Consider the following 21751-nt stretch of genomic DNA (forward strand, 5'->3'; position numbering starts at 1 on the left):
GTTGTTGTTTGGTGTTTGTATGTAGAGATCATTTTTTCCATGAAGAATAAGTGATCCTGGGTAAAGGATGGTTTATGTTAGTTAATACCCTTGTGTTTTTTTTTTTTCCTCCTAACCTTCCATCAGTGCTAATAACTGGCTTTATATTTTCTAGGTCCTATTCTAGCTTATGAATATGAAATTGTTTAAACTTCTTGTTTTGCCATATTTATTCCTGTTAAATCCTCTTAGATATAGCAGGTTCTGGTGATGGTACACAAGAAGTATCTAAACCTCTTCCTTCAGAAGGGAGCCTAGCTGAGGCTGATCACACAGCTCATGAAGAGATGGAAGCTCATACGACTGTGAAAGAAGCTGAGGATGACAACATCTCGGTCACAATCCAGGCTGAAGATGCCATCACTCTGGATTTTGATGGTGATGACCTCCTAGAAACAGGTAAAAATGTGAAAATTACAGATTCTGAAGCAAGTAAGCCAAAAGATGGGCAGGACGCCATTGCACAGAGCCCGGAGAAGGAAAGCAAGGATTATGAGATGAATGCGAACCATAAAGATGGTAAGAAGGAAGACTGCGTGAAGGGTGACCCTGTCGAGAAGGAAGCCAGAGAAAGTTCTAAGAAAGCAGAATCTGGAGACAAAGAAAAGGATACTTTGAAGAAAGGGCCCTCGTCTACTGGGGCCTCTGGTCAAGCAAAGAGGTTTGTTTTTCTATGTCAGTTCTTTACGATACTGAATTCCAGCATTCAATAAGATCACTCTACATTAAGGGGGTGGCTTCAAGAACATGTACAGTAATTAGTGTCTTATGATCCTGCCTATAATATTTTTGACCGTCATAAGTTACTTTTAAAAATTTTCAAGATCTTCATAATAATGCAGTGTGTTCTACTGATTGCATTGTCGAATGTCAGCATATATTTGGTTTTTTTGTTGTTTTTTGTTTTTTTTTTTCAAATTGACAATTTTTGTGTTTTATTTTTTAAAATCCTTGTGATGATGGTTAATGAACAACTATCAGTTCTAAGAACACAAAATGAAGTCAAGTCCCAGTCCTGAAATCTGGAGAAGATGGCCATATTTCCACTGAATAGAATTGTCAGAAAATCTAGATCTTCAGGCATCTTGGGGAAAATCAGTACAAGAATCCTCAGGGAGTCATTTGTTCAAATAACCTAATCTAGGCCTTTGGAATTGTTAATTTGTATGAATAGCACTAGTTTGAAATATAGTGAATATCAAGCTGTTCTATTTTGGGTTTTGTTTTGTTTTTGTTTTCAATTTTCTTCTGGTGATTTGCCTCTCTAGCTCTTCAAAGGAATCTAAAGACAGCAAGACATCATCTAAAGATGACAAAGGTAAAGGGTTTTTTTTCCCTATTTAAGTGTTGACATTGCATATTTTCATTAAAAAGTAGTAGTTGTGTGGTGTTTTCTTTGACATTTAGTCCTTAAAAATTTTATTGACAGACTAGAAACTTGAGATGGTCTTTATGTTAACTGTGGAATTATATAGATTATAGAAAACTGATTGATGTATTCCTGTTTACTTACTTTGTAAACTAGTATTGGGTATGTTAAAAACTCATTGGCTAGGGAACACTTATCTGGTGTGTTCTAAGGGACTGTGCTGGATATTAATAGATATTTTCTTACATTATAATTTCAGAACTATTTTATCTTCTGTTAACTCATTTATAACTACTGTATACCACCACAACCTTTTCCCTGTACACAGATTATACTTTCTGGTACTATTTTGAATAGTATATCTTAGCTAATTAAATAATACTTGTGTGTATTTGTGGAGTCTAGTGTTCGTTTTTCTTTTTTTAAATTCTTGTAAGTTTCAAAGTGCAGTATTTAGTTGCTTTCTGATACTGAGAAATCTCATGCCCATGAGCTATAGTTTCATCTTGTACATGTGCTGTCTTTACTTGAAAAACACTTACTTTCCACAAAAGGATTTTAAGGGAAAATAAAACATTCAGGTACTACAAAGCTTTTAAATACCTCCTAAATGTGTAAAGGAGAATTGTATGCGTCTTCTATAGTTTATTTTAAGCCAACTGGTCTTTTAAGGAAAAAAAAAAAAAGTTTTTCTGTAATTAGTAACATATCTGGGCCCAAATGTTACTGGTTACAAAAATGATACACAAACATTGAGTTAACATTTTATAAGATCCTTGATGAATACCCTTTGTAAGAACAGAATCAAGTATCAACCATTCATATTTAAAATATTTGAGCCAGGTATGTGTTATCTTCTCTCCCTCTGAGTCTACGCTGAAAGTAGTTTCACAACTGTTAACACATGTGACTTTTTAAAACATCTAAAATTTTTACTCTTTTTCCATTTAATGTGAAATATAGAAATTGTTCCTTTTAATTGCTTGTATACTGTTTCTCTTAAAGTGAGTAAAAATTATTTTCCAAATAAAGTCAAGTGAATGAAAATTTCCCTTTTATGACAGCACATTTGAAGAAAAGGGTGACTGGCTAGGCCTGTATCCTAAGATATGGCCTCTATATGTATGAAGCCATAATTCGTGTGTGACATAGTACAGAAATGATTCATATAATCATTGACCTATTATAAAGGATTTTCAGATCTCTGATCTTTAATCTTGGAGTTGTTTTGTTTCAGAAGATTGTTTCTTATTGACTCTAGAATTACTCAGCTGCATATAATTCCCATTTTGTCTTACCTATTCTCTAATAGGGAATGAAGGTGTACCAGTTGGTTCGTCTTTGTTATTAACCATATAAATTCTTGAAAAATGTATACCTTGTTCTGACTTTTTTCTTCTTCTATGTCAATGTCTAAGGATCTAAAGCCCACAGCAGATGTGGCAACTAAACAGTCTGTTCATTGCTAAATGACTGCTTCCTAGTTGTCTCTATTCAGTGCAGTGGTAGACTATAAATTATTAAAACTGAACAGCAAATTGATTTTTTTACCCTCTTCAACTTAAAACTCATACAAAGGAAATGTACATACATTCAGATTTTTTTCCCTCACTAATTATGTTGTCTGTTGTTTGATTTCAATAATAATAAACACAGGATTTTTATATAGTAATGTCATACTATCAAAATTATAGTTTGGAAAGAATGTGGCCCCTTTAATTTTGTATAAAGATTCTGATTGAGATACTTAAACATCTGATATTAAATCTATTCTAGGAAGTACAAGTAGTACTAGTGGTAGCAGTGGAAGCTCAACTAAAAATATCTGGGTTAGTGGACTTTCATCTAATACCAAAGCTGCTGATTTGAAGAACCTCTTTGGCAAATATGGAAAGGTACATTCTTTTTACCTTTTTATCCGTCTTTCTAGTATCTGCATTTGAAATGAGGACTGTATTCTAAATACCGTTACATAAATATCTTCTAATTTGTTGTATCTCTTAGGACGGTTAATAGACTTAATTACTGAATTCTGTGGTAATGGTAGATGAGAGTTAAGGGATAAATAGTGTTTCATCATTTAATCTGTCTCTGAGCCTTGGGAATCTTTGTATTCCAAACTTTAAAGCTATTTAAGCCAAAGACTAAGTTTATTCATCATGATACTTTGTAGCACGTAGCTTGGGATCTAGCATATTGCTGAGCCTGATTTGGACATCTTGAAAAAATATATTTATATTTAGACTAATATTAGGCAGTGGGATATATAATTCAGTGGGGGTTGGGGGGAACCATATACAATCCTTGTTATAGATTTCTAGTCCAGTAATGGAGAAAAATGTAAAATCGGCCATTATATAGGCATTAGAATCGTTTAAACTTATATAAAGTTGTATATAAACATGTATCTATATTAAGTTTATATACAAACTTTTTTTTTCTTTTTGAGACACACTCTCACTCTGTCACCCAGGCTGGGGTGTAGCAGTGTGACGTGGGCTCACTGTGACCTCTGCCTCCCAAGTTTAAACTATTCTCATGCCTCAGCCTTCCTAGTAACTGGGATTACAGGCATAAGCAACTGCAGTGGGCTAATTTTTGTATTTTTAGTAGAGATGAAGTTTTCACTATGTTGACCAGGCTCGTCTCAAACTCCTGGCTTCAGGTGATCCACCCCCGTCTGAGCCTCCCAAAGTGCTGGGGTTGCAGGTGTGAACCACTGCACCATGCCTGTATATATAAATTTAATCAGAAGTTGTTTTAAGTGCTGCGAAGGAAAAGTACACAGGTGTTAAAAGGGGGAGTCTTTACTGTGGTTAGTTCATCAGGAAAAGTTTCTCCGGCAGTTAAGGGGAGACCTAAAGGAAGAGAAGGAGTAGTCAAAGAATATTCCATTAATAACGTATGCTTTGAATTGTGAGCTGCATCCCTGAGGGCACTCAATGCTGTCTACTTACATTACAGTTTTTCATATACATCATAGTTAATGTACTCCAGTGTAAGCTCTTCGAGGTCAGGGACCTTATTTACTGTACTTCATGTGCACATGATAGGCTTTCAGATATTGAAATTACTGAATTAGTGACCATTATTGGTAAATAGCTGTTAATATTACCAAAACCTGTCCTCTTGATTTTCGGAGGCTTTTTTTCCTGCTTTAATTAGCGAGTTGCCTGAGTGTAAAGGAGGTTCTTGTAGGTGTCAGAAATAGAATGCTGAGAATTGTAGTCCCATGATAGGCTGTTATTTTTTCTTCTGTTTTCAATAATGTATCGTTAGAGATGTGAAAACAATATTTTAATGTTGATATTTATTAGTAGTAAAATTATATGCGGATACCATTTATTTGGTAGGAAGACCCATGGAGTTAAAAATTAAATGGCTATGGGGCAAATCAGCCTTTCCTAGGGTTGAGGTAAAAGTTGGTTGGTTCCAGCCACCCACACCATAAAACTCCTGATTTTCCTGTTATCTTGTTTGCAGCTTTATGTCTTTACTCTGTTCAGCACTGAATCGTTCTCTCTCACTTTTCTTCTCACTCATCCATACCTGCTTTGTCTCTCTTAACTATCCATCTTACAGAATTGAAATTATTTGTCATTTTCATATACATTTGAAAAGCACATAGATTGAAAATGTTGTCTTTCTAGCTTTAGGGTGTTTTTCGGGGGGTGCATTTTTAAGTCTGCTTTTTTATATGTGATTGGTTCTTTACTCATTATAGAAAAGTATCAACACTCATTAAAATACTAGAAACTTTTTCTCTAAAGACATTCAGGGTGGGCCTATGATAGGGATATTCTGGTTCAAATCCAATTTATTTGCTTTTATTAATTGTGCCATTACTTCATTGATGAGATTGTTTTGGCTACTTTGGCTACATATTTGAGGGGAGGAAATAAATATAAAAAGAAGGTTAAATTGCTTTTTGGCACTTTAAATTGTTCCCCTGAATATTTATTAAGATGGGTGATGTAGATGGTGATCACAAGAATATGAAATAGGCTGGGTGCAGTGGCTCATGCCTGTAATCCCAGCACTGTGGGAGGCCGAGGTAGGCCGATCACCTGAGGTCAGGCATTTGAGACCAGCTGGCCAATGTGGCGAAACCCTGTCTGTACTAAAAATATAAAAATTAGCAGGACGTGGTGGTGCATGCCTGTAATCCCAGCTACTTGAGAGGCTGAGGGAGGAGAATCACTTGAACCCAGAAGGCAGAGGTTGCAGTGAGCCGAGATCACACCACTGCACTCCAGCCTGGGCGACAGAGTGCGACTCTGTCTCAAAAAATATATACATATATATGTGAAACAGAATAAGATACACCCTGAATTAATACAGTTTCCGTTTTGAAGTTTCATGTATTTAGAAGTGTGTATAGTTGGAAGTTGTAAAACTCTCTAAAGTACAGTCTCATTTTATAGGTTCTGAGTGCAAAAGTAGTTACAAATGCTCGAAGTCCTGGGGCAAAATGCTATGGCATTGTAACTATGTCTTCAAGCACAGAGGTGTCCAGGTGTATTGCACATCTTCATCGCACTGAGTTGCATGGACAGCTGATTTCTGTTGAAAAAGTAAGCTTGCCTAACTGTTTATCCAAGCAAGTCGAATTTGATGGCTAGCTTTCAACTCATAGCTGTTAACAGTAGCAGGGAGTAGAATTTGCAATTATTTTTAATTTTTATGTGTTTGTAGTTTTTACTTTCCTTACAATTTTCTATCTTTTCCAAATTTTCTGCCATTAGCATATTCTTTATAAAATGTAACCATATGTAGGAATGGTTTTTCTGGTTCAAATCTTTCAGGTAAAAGGTGATCCCTCTAAGAAAGAAATGAAGAAAGAAAATGATGAAAAGAGTAGTTCAAGAAGTTCCGGAGATAAAAAAAATATGAGTGATAGAAGTAGCAAGTAAGGATTTATTATTTTTATTTATGTATTTTGATAAACACACTTTTTTGGTACTTTATGAAGTACTCATTCTATTTTTTTTGTCTGGGGTGGTATGGTCAGGACACAAGCCTCTGTCAAAAAAGAAGAGAAAAGATCATCTGAGAAATCTGAAAAAAAAGAAAGCAAGGATACTAAGAAAATAGAAGGTAAAGATGAGAAGAATGATAATGGAGCAAGTGGCCAAACATCAGAATCGATTAAAAAAAGTGAAGAAAAGAAGCGAATAAGTATGCTATAAAATATCTTTTCAATCCCTTTCTAATGCATTCTACTGCTTAATTTTTACAGTGGAAGGGAAAACCTCAAATTATAATCCAGAGATGTAAGCTTTGTTGTTAGGTGTCATTGTGGTAGTAAAGGAGGTCTAGTAGGAGTAATTGTCTTCTTTTCTACTCTGGGGAAACAAACAAATGTTTTCTTCCAGCTAACCTCCTTTGCTATTCTGGGCTGACTTAAAATGGTCATTGATTAGTACTATTGAATTAGGATCTTTTGGTATCACTGAAAGTATTTATGTTAGGGGACTGAACTGTTTAAAAAACTCTTTGCATTTAAGTTCTTGTAGAATAAGTAGGTTTTTTATTTCGTGTATTGGTGTGTGACTATCAAAATTTAGCATTTTTACATATGTATTTTCTTTTTCAATGATAATTTTTTAGACATTTGTTTTATATAATTTTTTCCCCTTAGGTTCAAAGAGTCCAGGACATATGGTAATATTAGACCAAACTAAAGGAGATCATTGTAGACCATCAAGAAGAGGAAGATACGAGAAAGTAAGTCTCTGATCAGGATGGCTGTATACTACTTCAGCTGTTTACAAAAGAAGATAATTCTGTTTTTCCATAACCATCTTTGCATATTTGCATGCTAGCAAACCCAAGAAAAAGGAAATGTTACTAGTCATTTGAACTTTTTAAATGACCTGCTAAACTTGAAAAATAAAGCCCCAAAATATTTTAATTTCTACTGTTCTTCTAATTTTTTTTCTATAGATTCATGGGAGAAGTAAGGAAAAGGAGAGAGCTAGTCTAGATAAAAAAAGAGATAAAGACTACAGAAGGAAAGAGATCTTGCCTTTTGAAAAGATGAAGGAACAAAGGTTGAGAGAACATTTAGTTCGTTTTGAAAGGCTGCGACGAGCAATGGAACTTCGAAGGTAGGAAGAGTGTCTGTTTTATACCTGTCATTAAATATAGGTAAATATTTAACACTGGTTATAAGCCAGATTTCTGGAAATTGTATTCCCACAGCATACTGTTTAACACCTTAAAGAAGTACGGTAGCATCTAATGATAACTGAAGTTTGCATAGCACTTTACAATTTACAAAGTGCTTTCCATCTGTTATCTCCAACTCAACAATTCTATAAGGCTAGTTATGTCCATTATACAACTGAAAAAAGTGGAGGCCCTGAGAGGCTAAATGACTCTTCCAATGCCCACATGGCCAACAAGTGGCAGAGTCGGGACTCAGACCCAAGTCTTCTGACTCCAAGTCCAATGCTCTTTCCTCAACACCAAAGCCGCTGCCATAAAAAAACATGACTTGAAAGCAAAAATTTGAGATAAGATAGTTTCAAAGTAGCTATAGTGTTCAAATACTGTAATCTGACATTTTAACAAATTTAGCAAAAATTTATTGTTCGCATTAGTGCCTAAGAGAAGGAAGATTTGCCCTGTGAGCCTAATGGTATTCAGGTTGTATCCCAAAGCAAGCATTCTCTTTAAAACAAATGAAAAATATAAACAAAGCAAGATGTTTCCATTTTTAGTGGCCATATCTCAACAGTTCATCATGAGTGTCAGTTTAATTTTGTGTATCAATTTTTGGATGCCACTTAAAATAGTCTTGTGGGTGTGTTTTGTAGTATATTATTTCAAATGTTAACCTATCTTGTCCAGGGGTTACTTACCATGGGATTTCATCTATTCATTCATGAGAGTGTTGGGAACTACCAGAGATACTTTTAGCAATTTAGGTTATTCTGTACAATAATTGACAACAACTTTACTAAAAGGAAGTAATCCTTATAGCACATAGAACCCATTTTCTCTTTTTTAAGATGAAGTCCAAATGTGCCTAGCTTCCTGTTTATTTAGTTGACAACAGATTGAGAGGAGAGTGGGATTGAGGAGCAACTAGACCAGTGATTCTCAAACCCTATGAGACCAAAGTCCCTTTTATATTAAAAAATGTTGCAATGCCTTTACTCTCCTGAAATGAAACTGATGCGTAACATACTTAAGCTATACGAATAATTTCCAAAAATAAAAGTAATGGCTTAACTATAATATAAAAGAGAAATAAAAGTAATTTATAATAAAAATATGTATCCCAGATAGGAATGTTTAGGCATGACTTAATGAAGTAGTCAGATGTCTGCATCCCTGTTTAGACTCACTGAGAATGGGACAGCTCCAAATACTGATATTGTATGTCAGTTGATATGTTGTATTGGTTAGTAAATACCAGAAGTAGTATTGACATTATGACATGATTTCTGAAATGGTGAGCAACTCTTGGTAAAAGTCTCAAGAAAGTATAATTTTCCTTCTGTTTATATGGAGTTGCATTATTGGAAATTCTAGAATACATAAATCAAAGCAGACAAACTTAGTATTTATTAAAAATGGGGTTGAGTTCTAGACTCACATGTTATTTTTGCTTAAGGCATTTGGTTGTTTTTAATGGTGTGAATGTCCATTGTGGCATCTGAAAGGTATGAGAAGTGTTGGATGGTTCTTACTGTGTACGACTATCCTCACTATTCCATGCATCAATAAGATGCTTAGATTCCTTCATCCTCATACACTAAATGCTAGTATCTGCCCCATGGTCATTGTGATAATTAAAAATACCCAATTGATTTCTGTAGAAATAGTACTGACCCATTGAGAACCACTGTGTTATTAGAGAAAGACATGCTAATGATAGACAGAAAAGGACACTGACTACCTTACAGTAAGAAAATAACATAAAAACTCTAATATAATAACAATTCAGTTCAGCAAACAGTTGAACTACCTCTGACTCAGAAAACACATTACCTGGAGCCATCTATTATAGGATAGTAAACATTCCAGAATAGCCCTTAAAGACACCATTTTGTTGTATGTAGTATTTGCTATTGTTGATGTTCATTGTTATGATCCCAAATCATCAAAATAAAGTATATACTTTGTTTAAGGAGATACAATAGAATATATAATAGGCATTAGAGCTTTTTCCATCAAAAACAGGTGTTGGAAGTTGTAGTTTTGTAAATTTATATATGCAGATTACATCCTTCTAAAATGTCAATTAATTAATGGACTATTATTATAGTGATTTTTATTTAAACAGGAATCATCTAAGAGGCAACTACTCTATATTATAAAATTTAGCTGCTCAGTTGACAGTCTTATTTATAAATAAGTGAAAATATTGGGATCTGTTTAAAGTTTTACTTTGAATTATCTTTCCAATTACATTAAAACTACTTAGATTGAGTTGAAATTTAAAATTGCCAACCTCAAGGAAAAATTCAAATTCAAAGCTATTCTCTTTCACACAGTGCTAGCATAATTTAAGTATTTCTAAATACTGATTTTTGGTAGACGAAGAGAGATTGCAGAGAGAGAGCGTCGAGAGCGAGAACGCATTAGAATAATTCGTGAACGGGAAGAACGGGAACGCTTACAGAGAGAGAGAGAGCGCCTAGAAATTGAAAGGCAAAAACTAGAGAGAGAGAGAATGGAACGCGAACGCTTGGAAAGGGAACGCATTCGTATTGAACAGGTGCAGTCAGAAAATCTTTTCATCTTAAATAACTCACCTTTTTCAAACTCTGTGATTTTAGCCCTAAAATTTGCTTTACTTGTTGTAAAGCATCTATAGAATGAGTTTAGCTAATGAGCTTTTAAGTGTCCCTGAAAGATAACAGTGAATTAGGTACTAGTTAAAAATACAATTAGTAGTGACTTTGTTCTAGATAACTGGTAATAATTCTAGCTCTGCAATATCATGGCAGCCTAATAGTCTGAGCATAGGACTATGAGTCCAGAGTAGTTGTAATCCAGGCTCTGTCACTATCCCAGTCTTAGAAAATAATAATGATTTACTTACATATTATAGTGGGAATGATTTCCCAAGGCTGGAAGGAAATAATGCCTCTCTTTGCAGAATTGCACCTCAGGGTTTTAAGGCACTTAGTCTCCATACATATTAAGAATGCTATTTCTAATTCCCTTTAGGTGCTTTTATTTTAGTTGAATGATTAAACTAAACTTTACCTTCCCAAATACTTGCCAACTTTCACCACCCAGTCCTTGTTATTTTTAATGTTGCAGAACAATAGCTATAGCCTAGATTATTGAAATCAAATTTAGGTGTCATAGGTTTGTGTTTTGCCTGGTCTTTGCTTATGATGGTTTCTTAGCAACAGGATTAAAACAAGGTTGCATGTATACTTATCTTATGTTTTCATTTTGCCTTGGTTGGTTCTTCCTTCTGTGTTGTCTGAAGGAACGTCGTAAGGAAGCTGAACGGATTGCTCGAGAAAGAGAGGAACTCAGAAGGCAACAACAGCAACTTCGTTATGAACAAGAAAAAAGGAATTCCTTGAAACGCCCACGTGATGTAGATCATAGGTAGTTACTCACTTTATTTCTTAACAGTTACACTTGCTGTTTTATTCCCTGTAGGCTAAGACTAGAGAATTAGAAAGTATAGACTCCCATCACTGAAATAAAAGTCAAGATCAACAGGGATGGGAAGGATTACAGTACTGGGGTAGACCCAGTGCACTGGCAAGTGGGAACAGTCTGCATTTCTTTCCCTGTCTACCTTTCTGATGCCAAATGTTTTTCATTAGGACTGGAAATACCTTGTCGTAGTAGGCTTCCATAACAATTAAACAGATTTTGAACATTCTTAAAAAGGTAGTGCAGATAGTATAGAAATGGAAGTCATAAACTTGAGATTGAAAGATACATTCTGTTGTGTGTTTGGATTCATACTTCATATAGATTTAAAAATATAAGTATGCCCATTTAATTTTCTTAACATAAATTCTATTAAAATGACTTGATTGTGTAGAGAAATAGGTGGAATGAATGAACCGTGCTTCTGACTTGCCACTCTAACGTTTCTGAAGTTAAGGATAACTTAAGAGGTTGTGAACTGCTGGTTAGAATTTTATTATAAAGTGGTTTCAAGTATTTTATTTGTCTTTTCCATTTAATAATTATAAGACATGCAGTTTTTCAACTATTTTTCTCTCCTGTTAAATTCCTCTCACACTATTTGACTTTATGTAATTCAACAATTAAGTCTTTGCTAGTTTGTACTCCTGAGTGTCTTATGTCTTGAGTTTATTAGCCCTGTTGTGTCCACAGTTCTAACATGTGGTATGTATGACTCCAAGTAAATGTCGTTTGATTACTGTAGAACTAATTTATGTAAATGAGCAAATATTTCTCTTCAAGGCGAGATGATCCTTACTGGAGCGAGAATAAAAAGTTGTCTCTAGATACAGATGCACGATTTGGCCATGGATCTGACTACTCTCGCCAACAGAACAGATTTAATGACTTTGATCACCGAGAGAGAGGCAGGTTTCCTGAGAGTTCAGCAGTACAGTCTTCATCTTTTGAAAGGTAGATATGTTGAAAATTGTTACATTTATTTTATGAGCCTTGCTAGTGATAACTCTGTTTCTCCTAAAATCTTAATTAAGAAGTACCAGGTCAGAACTGAATGATCAGAACAAATTATATGGTTTTCGTTTCTGTTAATGGGAATGTGATTCAGTATTCCAAATTAATTAACTAGAACACCATTAAGTAGGTTGCCTTTATCTTCTTATCTTTATTTCATTTTTATTTTTTTTGAGGCAGGGTCCCACCTGTCTCCCAGGCTAGAACACAGTGGTGCAATCTTGGTGTACTGTAACCTCTGCCTCCTGGGTTCAAATGATTCTTGTGCCTCAGCCTCCCAAGTAGCTGGGATTATAGACTTGCACCACCACCATGCCCGGCTAATTTTTGTATTTTTAGTAGAGATGGGGTTTTGCCATGTTGGCCAGGCTGGTCTAGCACTTCTGGCCTCAAGTGATCCACCCACCTCAGCCTTCCAAAGTGCTGAGATTACAGGCATGAGCCACTGCGCCCGGCCTCTTCTTATCTTTAAAACTGTGGGAGCACTGATTGCTTTGAATGTGCCTCAACTGTTAAGAACAGTAAAACATTCTTCAGCTTGGTAGCCTCTTTGAGTGTTTGGTATCATTTCTCCTGAACACTAAGAAAACCAACCTTAGGCTAGACAGTTAGTTCAGTTTAAAAGAAAATGAGTTGTAATAATCAATAACTAGCTTTTTTCCATGGCTTTGCCTTAAGTTCATTTTTTGGTTTCATCATTATAGGTTATGCAGACAAAGTTAAGAAGAATTAAGCACTCAAGTAAGCACTTCTTGGACCTATATTCTTTGTTTCTAATCAATAGGCGGGATCGCTTTGTCGGTCAAAGTGAGGGGAAAAAAGCACGACCTACTGCACGAAGGGAAGATCCAAGCTTTGAAAGATATCCCAAAAATTTCAGTGACTCCAGAAGAAATGAGCCTCCACCAAGAAACGAACTTAGAGAATCAGACAGGCGAGAAGTTCGAGGGGAGCGAGACGAAAGGAGAACGGTGATTATTCATGACAGGCCTGATATCACTCATCCTAGACATCCTCGAGAGGCAGGGCCCAATCCTTCCAGACCCACCAGCTGGAAAAGTGAAGGAAGCATGTCCACTGACAAACGGGAGACAAGGTAGCTGTGTACTTTGTAATGCTTTCCTAGTGGTCTCATGCCTTGGGGTTAAAAAAATTACAGTTTTGATCATGTATGTTTTTATGTTTTGTTTAACAGAGTCGAAAGGCCAGAACGATCTGGGAGAGAAGTATCAGGGCACAGCGTGAGAGGTGCTCCCCCTGGGAATCGTAGCAGCGCTTCGGGCTACGGGAGCAGAGAGGGAGACAGAGGAGTCATCACAGACCGAGGAGGTGGATCACAGGTAAATGCTGCGGGAGGCTTGCCTCCAGCCTGCACACATACATTTAGAGGATTCATGAGCTACTCTGGATATACAGTAACATTTTGATATGGCCTAGATTAGTTAGATTGGAATGATTGAGAGGCATTAATTTTTAACTTTAATTTTTAAAATTAATCTGAATTTTTCTCATACTTTACTGTCAGAGTTGACCATCAGTAGTCCAAAGAGTTAAGGTACTAGCCTTGAAATACTTACTCCATTTTGATTAAACTTCCTAGTGAAATTTAAGAATTGTTAATTTGATAAATGAGCCTGTCTAATGATAACTTTGGTTTTATTTCTTTTTAAGAAATTGAGGCTTTCCAACTGGATCTGAAATCTTTGGCCCCTATGGCCCCTATTTGTGTTTCCTTTTCACTTTTTCCTTCTTAATAAAATATTCTTGACCAGGCATGGTGGCTCATGCCTGTAATCCCAGCACTTTGGGAGGCCGAGGTGGGCAGATTGCCTGAGCTCAGGAGTTTGAGACCAGCCTGGGCAACATGGCGAAACGCCATCTCTACTAAAAATACAAAAATTAGCTGGGTGTGGTGGTGTGCGCCTGCAATCCCAGCTACTCTGGAGGCTGAGGCAGGAGAATCGCTTGAGCCCAAGAATTGGAGGTTGCAGTGAGCCAAGATGGCACCACTGCACTCCAGCCTGTGCACTCCAGCCTGTTACAGAGCCAGACCCTGTCTGGGGGAAAAAAAATATATATATATATGTATGTATGTATATATTTATATATGTATGTATACATACACACATCTTTTTCTCCTGCTTCATTTAAGTAGCTTAAAGTGTAAAATTGAAATAGACCTTTGTTTTTTGTCGTCTTATCCTAAAGGTAGATGAGTGTAATGTTACATATTTTTAAATTTTTATTCTTGTGACACTTACATTGACTTAAGTTAATGAGCTGGACAGAGGAAAGTATCTTCATCTCTTAGAGACTGAAATGAACAAAAACCTTTTGCCTCATTTAAAAGTATTCTACTGATGAAATACTGGCATGTGGGTTGCTAGTAGCACAGTTAGGACATACTTTCATAAATTATGTACCAAAAAGAATTGTGCAGTGTGTGTGTCTCCATTATATGCTGGTGTTTGTTTTGTATTTTAATACATATTAGTGTGTTTGTTTATTTGTTTGTTTTTGAGATGCAGTCTCACTCTGTCGCCTAGGCTGATATGCAGTGGCGTGATCTCGGCTCACTGCAACTTCTGCCTCCCAGGTTCAAGTGATTCTCCTTCCTCAGCCTCCCGAGTAGCTGGGACTACAGATGTGCGCCACCACGCCTGGCTAATTTTTGTATTTTTAGTAGAGGTGGGGTTTCACCATGTTGGCCAGGCTGGTTACAAACTTCCAACCTCAGGTGATTCACCCTCCTCTGCCTCCCAAAGTGCTGGAATCACAGGCATGAACCATCACGCCCTCCCCTTAAACAGAATTTTTAAGACTGAGTCTATAATCCAGATAAGTCTGCCTTGTTTACAGTAAAATTTAAGAAAGTCTCAAAGACCAGCCCTCTGCATTCAGATGTCCTTTTAGAAAATGTGTCCTTAGGAGGAGATCTTGTATCCTCCCTTGAAAATTTTCTTTTTCATAGTGTTAGTCTGTAAATTGTTCTGCCAGTATTGTATCTAAGCCTCTCTGTGGGTACCTTCTGCTTTCTTTCCTGTAAGCTAAGTATCACAATGCTTGCTTTCTCTTTCCTTAGATCCCTAGTTCTACAGTTTCTGTTTCTTTGTGTTTGCTACTCTGTTTTCCATAGTCAGGGATGTAGCACCTTGTAAGTGCCATAGCACTAAGTAGTACGATGTAAAATAAGTTGACAACTCCTGTTTTCTGTGCTGTTTGCATGTTGTCCTGATAGGCTGATCACAGGCCCCGCCGTGGCTCGTCTTAAGGTTTTGATCTCTGTCTGTGCGTTCTTATAGTCAATATAAGATCCAAGTATTTGAAATAATCAAGCATCAAAAAGCCCTTGGGTGCTAGAAAATACAGAAATAGAAATTAATGTCCAGGCCTGGTGGCTCATGGCTGTAATCCCAGCACTTTTGGAGGCCAAGGCAGGAGGATTACTTGAGGCCAGAGGTTCGAGACCAGCTTGGACAATATAGTGAGACCCCCATCTCCACAGGAAAATTAAAAAATTAGCTGGGCATGGTGGTGTGCACCCAGTAGTCCCAGCTAGGCAGGAGGCTGAGGCAGGAGAATTGCTGGAGCCTAGGAGTGCGGTGGCTCACACCTGTAATCCCAGCACTTTGGGAGGTCGAGGCAGGCGGATCATGAAGTCAAGAGATGAAGACCATCCTGGCCAACATGGTGAAACCCTATGTTCACTAAAAATACAAAAATTAGCTGGGTGTGATGGCGCACGCCTGTAGTCGCAGCTACTTGGGAGGCTGAGGCAGGAGAATTGCTCCAACCCAGGAGGTGGAGGTTGCAGTGAGCTGAGATCGCGCCACTGCATTCCAGTCTGACAGCAGAGCGAGACTCTGTCTCAAAAAACAAAACAACGACAACAAAAAGTATTGAATCATTTCCTCCATACCCTTCCCTGAAGCCTGAGTAGCTTCTCACTACAAAATAGATACAAACTCTTTCCATATGCTGTTGCACTACTCATCCTTCTATCTTCTCAGGCATCTTATTAATTTGCTTCTGACATTAAAAGCACACCAATATAAGTTGGTATGAGACCGAGACTGAGGGTGTCGTGACTTTTTTTTTTTGAGATGGGGTTTCACTATTGTTGCCCAAGCTGGAGTGCAATGGCGTGATCTCAGCTCACTGCAACCTCCGCCTCCTGGAGTGTGCAAGTGATCCTCCTGCCCCAGCCTCCTGACTAGCTGGGATTATAGGTGTGGGCCACCATGCCTGGTTAATTTTTTGTATTTTTAGTAGAAATGGGGTTGCACCATGTTAACCGGGCTGGTCTCGAACTCCTGACCTCAGGTGATCCACCTGCCTCAGCCTCCCAAAGTGCTGGGATTACAGGTATTAGCCACTGCGCCCGCCCAAGTGACTTTTCATATGCTATTCTTTTAGCACTATCCTGAGGAGCGACATGTGGTTGAACGCCATGGACGGGACACAAGCGGACCAAGGAAAGAGTGGCATGGTCCACCCTCTCAAGGGCCTAGCTATCATGATACGAGGCGAATGGGTGATGGCCGGGCAGGAGCAGGCATGATAACCCAACATTCAAGGTAAATAACCACTAACCAGTTTAGACTTTTTCTGCCAGCACACAACCAACACTTGATCCTTTCCATAAAGGTCATTATAGTTTCTGAGAGACTGAACTGCAACTAGTGAAAACCCTAGGTCGGCCTGAACATTTCCCTGTATCCACTCAGAGTCTCCAAAAGACTGTGTGCAGAACAGCTGATATTAATGTGTTACTTTGTATTCTTCCTTGTAAATGAATTCAGTGATGTTCTGGCAAGTTGATCTAGATATGGGTATGGTATGTATGGTAGGATCCAGTAGATAATGAATCCTTTTGTTTTGTTTTGTTTTTTGTTTTTTGAGATGGAGTCTTACTCTGTCGCCCAGGCTGGAGTGCAGTGGTGAGATCTCGGCTCACTGCAACCTCTGCCTCCCGGGTTCAAGCGATTCTCTCATGTCAGCCTCCCAAGTAGCTGGGACTACAGGCATGCGCCACCATGCCCAGCTAATTTTTATATTTTTAGTAGAGACGGGGTTTCACCATGTTGCCCAGGCAGGTCTCGATCTCCGGACCTCAGGTGATCTGCCTGCCTCAGCGTCCCCAAGTGCTGAGGTTACAGTCAGGAGCCACTGCACCCAGTCTAGATAATGAATCTTATCCTCACATTGGAACTGTCATCTTGTTCCCTACCTAGCATTCCTCAAATTCTTAGGAAGAAAAAACTGAAAGTGTGTTCTGTCTCCTCCCTGTTATTTAAAATAACTCTTGGCAGAGCTTTTAGACATTTAACACAAAATCTATTCATACATTAAGAGGCGAGCTTTACTTTCTCTTCACACCAAGGTCGGATGTGGCCCTTCAGCCAGCAGGTCTTCAGCTTCCCCATCTCTTTCATGTCCTCCTTTCTTTCCCATTCCTCTTAGGAGAGATATTGACTTGACTCAGTGACCCCGGTCACTGTTATTCCATGGTCACTTCTACCATCAAACTTCAGTAAGTGTGCTACTTCTGCCTGCACAAGCTCACCATTCATTGTATCCGGTTTGTAAAGGTCACTGATGACTTTTCTCCTGATAAATATAGATTCTTTTATTTTCATGGTTTTCGACTCCTTGGTGGTTAAACACTGTTTCACATGGTCGTTTATCTTTATTTTGAGGGAGTCTGTTTTCTAGGGCACCATCACTTTCTTTCTGCCCTTGTGACTGCCTTTGCAGGCTCCTTCCCATGGCTAAGCTTTAGACACTGCTGTTTCCTTTCACCTTCATGTTGCCACTGCCATGTAAGTGCTTTGCTATGTCCATGAATTCAAGATCACAGTCGAACTCATTCTTCTCCTGTTTCAAACCTTTGTGTCCCTTTTGTTGCCTGCAGCTTCTTTTAATTTGATAGTGCCACCATCCATTTCACTCACCCTGACTGGAAAAACGGGGCTTGTCCTTACCTATCTTCATTCCTAGAATAAATTTCTAAGTGTGGTTCTTTTTTTTTGAGACGGAGTCTTGCTCTGTCCAGGCTGGAGTGTAGTGGCACAGTCTCGGCTCACTGCAACCTCTGCCTCCCAGGTTCAAGCGAGTAGCTGGGAATGCAGGCATGCACCACCATGCCCGGCTAATTTTTGCATTTTTAGCAGAGACAGGGTTTCACCATGTTGGCCAGGCTGGTCTCGAACTCCTGACCTTGTAATCTGCCCACCTTGGCCTGCTAAAGTGCTGGGATTACAGGCATGAGCCACTGCGCCCGGCCGTGTGGCTCCATTTTTTAAAAAAAAAAAGTTTCTCAGGCTGGGCACAGTGGCTCATGCCTATAATCCCAGTACTTTGGGAGGCCAAGGTAGGTGGATCACTTGAACTGAGGAGTTCGAGACCAGCCTGGGCAACATGGCAAAACCCTGTCTCTACAAAAAAAAAAGTTTATCATAGCTATCCCTTATTCCTCATTTTAGCTTCTGTCTGATCTTCCCGAATTATTATTTTTGTGTTCCATTACCCTATTTGTAAATTGAACTGTTGAAACTCCCATTTTGTTATACCATTTATTGCTCTAAAACTACAACAAGCAGCTGCTCCAGGTCACAGGATCGAGCCCAGATTCCTTAGTCTGGCATTTAAGCCTTTTTATAATCTAGTTTTATTCTGCCTGAACCATTTCACTGTAGACAATTTTTTTTTTTCCAAGACGAAGTCTCTGTCCCCCAAGCTGGAGTGCAGTGGTGCTGTCTCAGCTCACTGCAACCTCCACCTCCTGGGTTCAAGTGATTCTCCTTCAGCCTCCCAAGTAGCTAGGACAGGCGTGTGCCATCACGTTCGGCTAATTTTTTGTATTTTTAGTAGAGATGGAGGTTTCACTTTCTTGGCCAGGCTGGTCTCAAACTCCTGTTCCTCAGGTGATCCTCCAGCCTCAGCCTCCCAGAGTGCTGGTATCATAGGCATGAACCATTGCACCCGGCCTTCACTGTAAATTTTTATCTCCTGGTTTGTTAAAGTTTTTTCTTTTTTGAGATGGAGTCTCGCTCTGTCACCCAGGCTGGGGTACAGTGGCACGATCTCAGCTCACTGCAACCTCGGCCTCCGGGTTCAAGCAGTTCTCCTTGATCCGCCCACCTCAGCCTCCCAAAGTGCTGGGATTACAGGTGTGAGCCACTGTGCCCAGCCTGTTAATGGTTTTTTGTCGGGGGAGAGGGTCTGCTTTTTTGTGTTACTAACATCTGCTCTGTTGCATTACACGTAAAGATTCCAGAAATATTTTTTAAATGACTTCCTATAATTTAGCTCACAAACTTTAGCAAACAACAGAATCACCTGGAGGGTCTGTTAAAACACAGGTTGGCTGGGCGTGGTGGCTCCTACCTGTAATTCCAGTACTTTGGGAGGTCAAGGCTGGCAGATCTTTTGAGCCCAGGAGTTCGAGATCAGCCTGGCCAACATGGTGCAACCCCGTCTCTACTAAAAATTAAAAAATTAGCTAAGCATGGTGGCGCTGGCCTGTAGTCCCAGCTACTCTGGTGGCTGGCTGAAGTGTGAGAATCACCTGAGTCCAGGAAGTCAAGGCGGCTACAGTGAGCCATGATTGTGCCACTGCACTCCAGCCTGGGTGAAGTGAGTGAGACCCTGTCTAAAAAAATATATATTTAAAAGAACAAACAAAGAAAAACAGGTTGCTGGGAGTCCCACTCCCAGAGTTTCTTTCCCCGTGGTCTGAGATGGGGGTAAGAATACGGATTTCTAACAGGCCCCCAGCTGGTGCTACTGCTGCTGGTTTGGGGTCCACACTTAAGAGATCTGCTGCTGTAGTCCATCCACATGCAGATCTGCAACTGGCTTCTGAAGTAATGGGGCTTCAAAGTGAGATTGCCCAAGTTCAGATCTCTGCTCCACCATTTTATTAGCTCTGTGACCTTGGACGAGTTCCTCAACCTCCAGATCTGTTTCTTCATCAGTAAAGTGGGGTTAGTAATGGTTCAGACCTCAGGGGACTGTTGAAAAGAGTAAATGATTTATTTTGGATAAAGTACCAGGAACAGTGCCTGGCAAATGTTAAGTGCTGCGTAAGTATCTGCAGTGATGATTTGTTCTTTGTTCTCTGACTTTTTTTCTTTTAAACCTTTTTCAGTAACGCATCCCCAATTAATAGAATTGTACAAATCAGTGGCAATTCCATGCCAAGAGGAAGTGGCTCCGGATTTAAGCCATTTAAGGGTGGACCTCCACGACGATTCTGAAAATGAGCTCTCTGCCATGGTTTTATGATAATTTATTGAAATCTCCTGTAAACTTTACTTGACTACTTATGAAAAGGACCTCTGACTTGCTTGAGAGTTCTGTCAGACTTTTCTTTTTAAAAATTTAACATGATTGCTTTTCTCAATTTTGGAGAAGATGTTTAAATAGTTCTGTTGTAACTTTTAATAGTTTTGTGTATCATTCAACTTTTTTTCTTGCAGCACCGAGACACATTTGAAAAGATGGAATTGAAGTCGTTTTGTTTAACGCCGTGTGACTATAAAGAGTAGTTTGCAGCTGTGTGGTAGTGGTTTAATTTGCAGCCTTAGCTCTGTGGTGTCTGGCTCTAGAGTTACTTCTTTTCACCAAGCATTTTCAGCCTCCATTTTGAAGGCTGTCTATGCTTAAGAAGTCTTAGCTGTCTAATTTTTAGAGAATAAGATTGTTCATTGCATTTCTGAGTATTATGTAACCTATTTTTGCAGAAGGTACTGTTACATTAAGTGCATCTGTGTATCCTGGTTTAAAAAAAATGTAATCTTTTTTGAAATAAACCTTCATATTCTGTATAGTTGCTAAAGTGTTGAGAACCTTTTTAATTGTAAAATGAGAACCGATTTTCAGTTTAGTGTAGCAGCACACTTGTTCAGGTTTGCATGGTATGAAACCAAATAGATTCATGAAACCTTGGCCATGAGGTTTGTTTCACAAGGTTCTTAGACCGAGTTGTGCAGGTAAGTGCACTTTTAGGTAATCTGCACTATTTGATGGATAAATTCCATCTCTGGGAATTGTGTGGGTATTAATGTTTCCATGTTCCCAACTATGTTGAGAAGTGGAAAAAAACCCAGGTTCTAGATGGGTGAATCAGTTGGGTTTTGTAAATACTTGTATGTGGGAAGACATTGTTGTCTTTTTGTGAAAATAAAAATCCACACCTCGAATTGTATGTGTCTTTGTTTTCAGCGTTTTAGGTGTTAGTTTTCCAGTTCTTTCTGTAGTTCAGCCCAAGGTGACTGACTAGGTATAGAGCTCTACAGGCAGTCTTTTGGTCTGTGTTCCTCAGAAATAAATCTAGCTTAGACTCTTCACCTCAGTAGCTGGGCAGCATATGCTGTTCACGTGTTAGAGACTTAACCACTAATCCTATGGCATTTTTTTAAAACGGCATCTTTAGGAAAGCCCTTCAAGGTAAATGCTGTTCTTTCAAAAAAGCTTCCCACATTTCTTTATATAAATCAGTGGTGAAAAATCCAAATGGTCTAGATTTCTGGTAAATTCAGCACTCTCTATGCTCGGTACAGTCATGCCATGAGATGGCTCACACTTCCCAGTGCTGTGGGCAACCAAGGTACCGTGGTCTCTGGTCCTTTGGGGAACTGGCACTGTGGGGACTTCTCTGGATTTCTTACCTTTTCTGCCATTCCCAGT

General features: G+C 38.6%; 1 protein-coding gene across 7 annotated transcripts in view; it reads left to right on the plus strand.

Annotated features, from left to right (window-relative positions):
* SLTM (SAFB like transcription modulator) overlaps window positions 1-21264 on the plus strand; it is a 54980-nt gene extending 33716 nt beyond the window's left edge. For 4 of the 7 annotated variants that reach the window (XM_023228562.1, XM_023228564.1, XM_023228565.1 and 1 more), the window contains 15 exons: window positions 232-700; window positions 1308-1357; window positions 3185-3303; window positions 5833-5982; window positions 6214-6317; window positions 6420-6586; window positions 7050-7135; window positions 7355-7518; window positions 9959-10139; window positions 10866-10990; window positions 11828-11998; window positions 12843-13154; window positions 13254-13398; window positions 16475-16635; window positions 20211-21264. In XM_023228562.1, coding sequence (XP_023084330.1) covers window positions 232-700; window positions 1308-1357; window positions 3185-3303; window positions 5833-5982; window positions 6214-6317; window positions 6420-6586; window positions 7050-7135; window positions 7355-7518; window positions 9959-10139; window positions 10866-10990; window positions 11828-11998; window positions 12843-13154; window positions 13254-13398; window positions 16475-16635; window positions 20211-20319 — 2513 coding nt within the window. In that variant the 3' untranslated portion in view covers window positions 20320-21264. The remainder of the gene's footprint in view (window positions 1-231; window positions 701-1307; window positions 1358-3184; window positions 3304-5832; window positions 5983-6213; window positions 6318-6419; window positions 6587-7049; window positions 7136-7354; window positions 7519-9958; window positions 10140-10865; window positions 10991-11827; window positions 11999-12842; window positions 13155-13253; window positions 13399-16474; window positions 16636-20210) is intronic. The other 3 variants (XM_023228563.1, XM_023228566.1, XM_023228567.1) reach the window with 1 other exon arrangement.
* The last annotated feature ends 487 nt before the right edge of the window (window positions 21265-21751 follow it).

Source organism: Piliocolobus tephrosceles, chromosome 6 (genome assembly GCF_002776525.5).
Source record: "Piliocolobus tephrosceles isolate RC106 chromosome 6, ASM277652v3, whole genome shotgun sequence".
Classification (NCBI taxonomy): Eukaryota; Metazoa; Chordata; class Mammalia; order Primates; family Cercopithecidae; genus Piliocolobus; species Piliocolobus tephrosceles.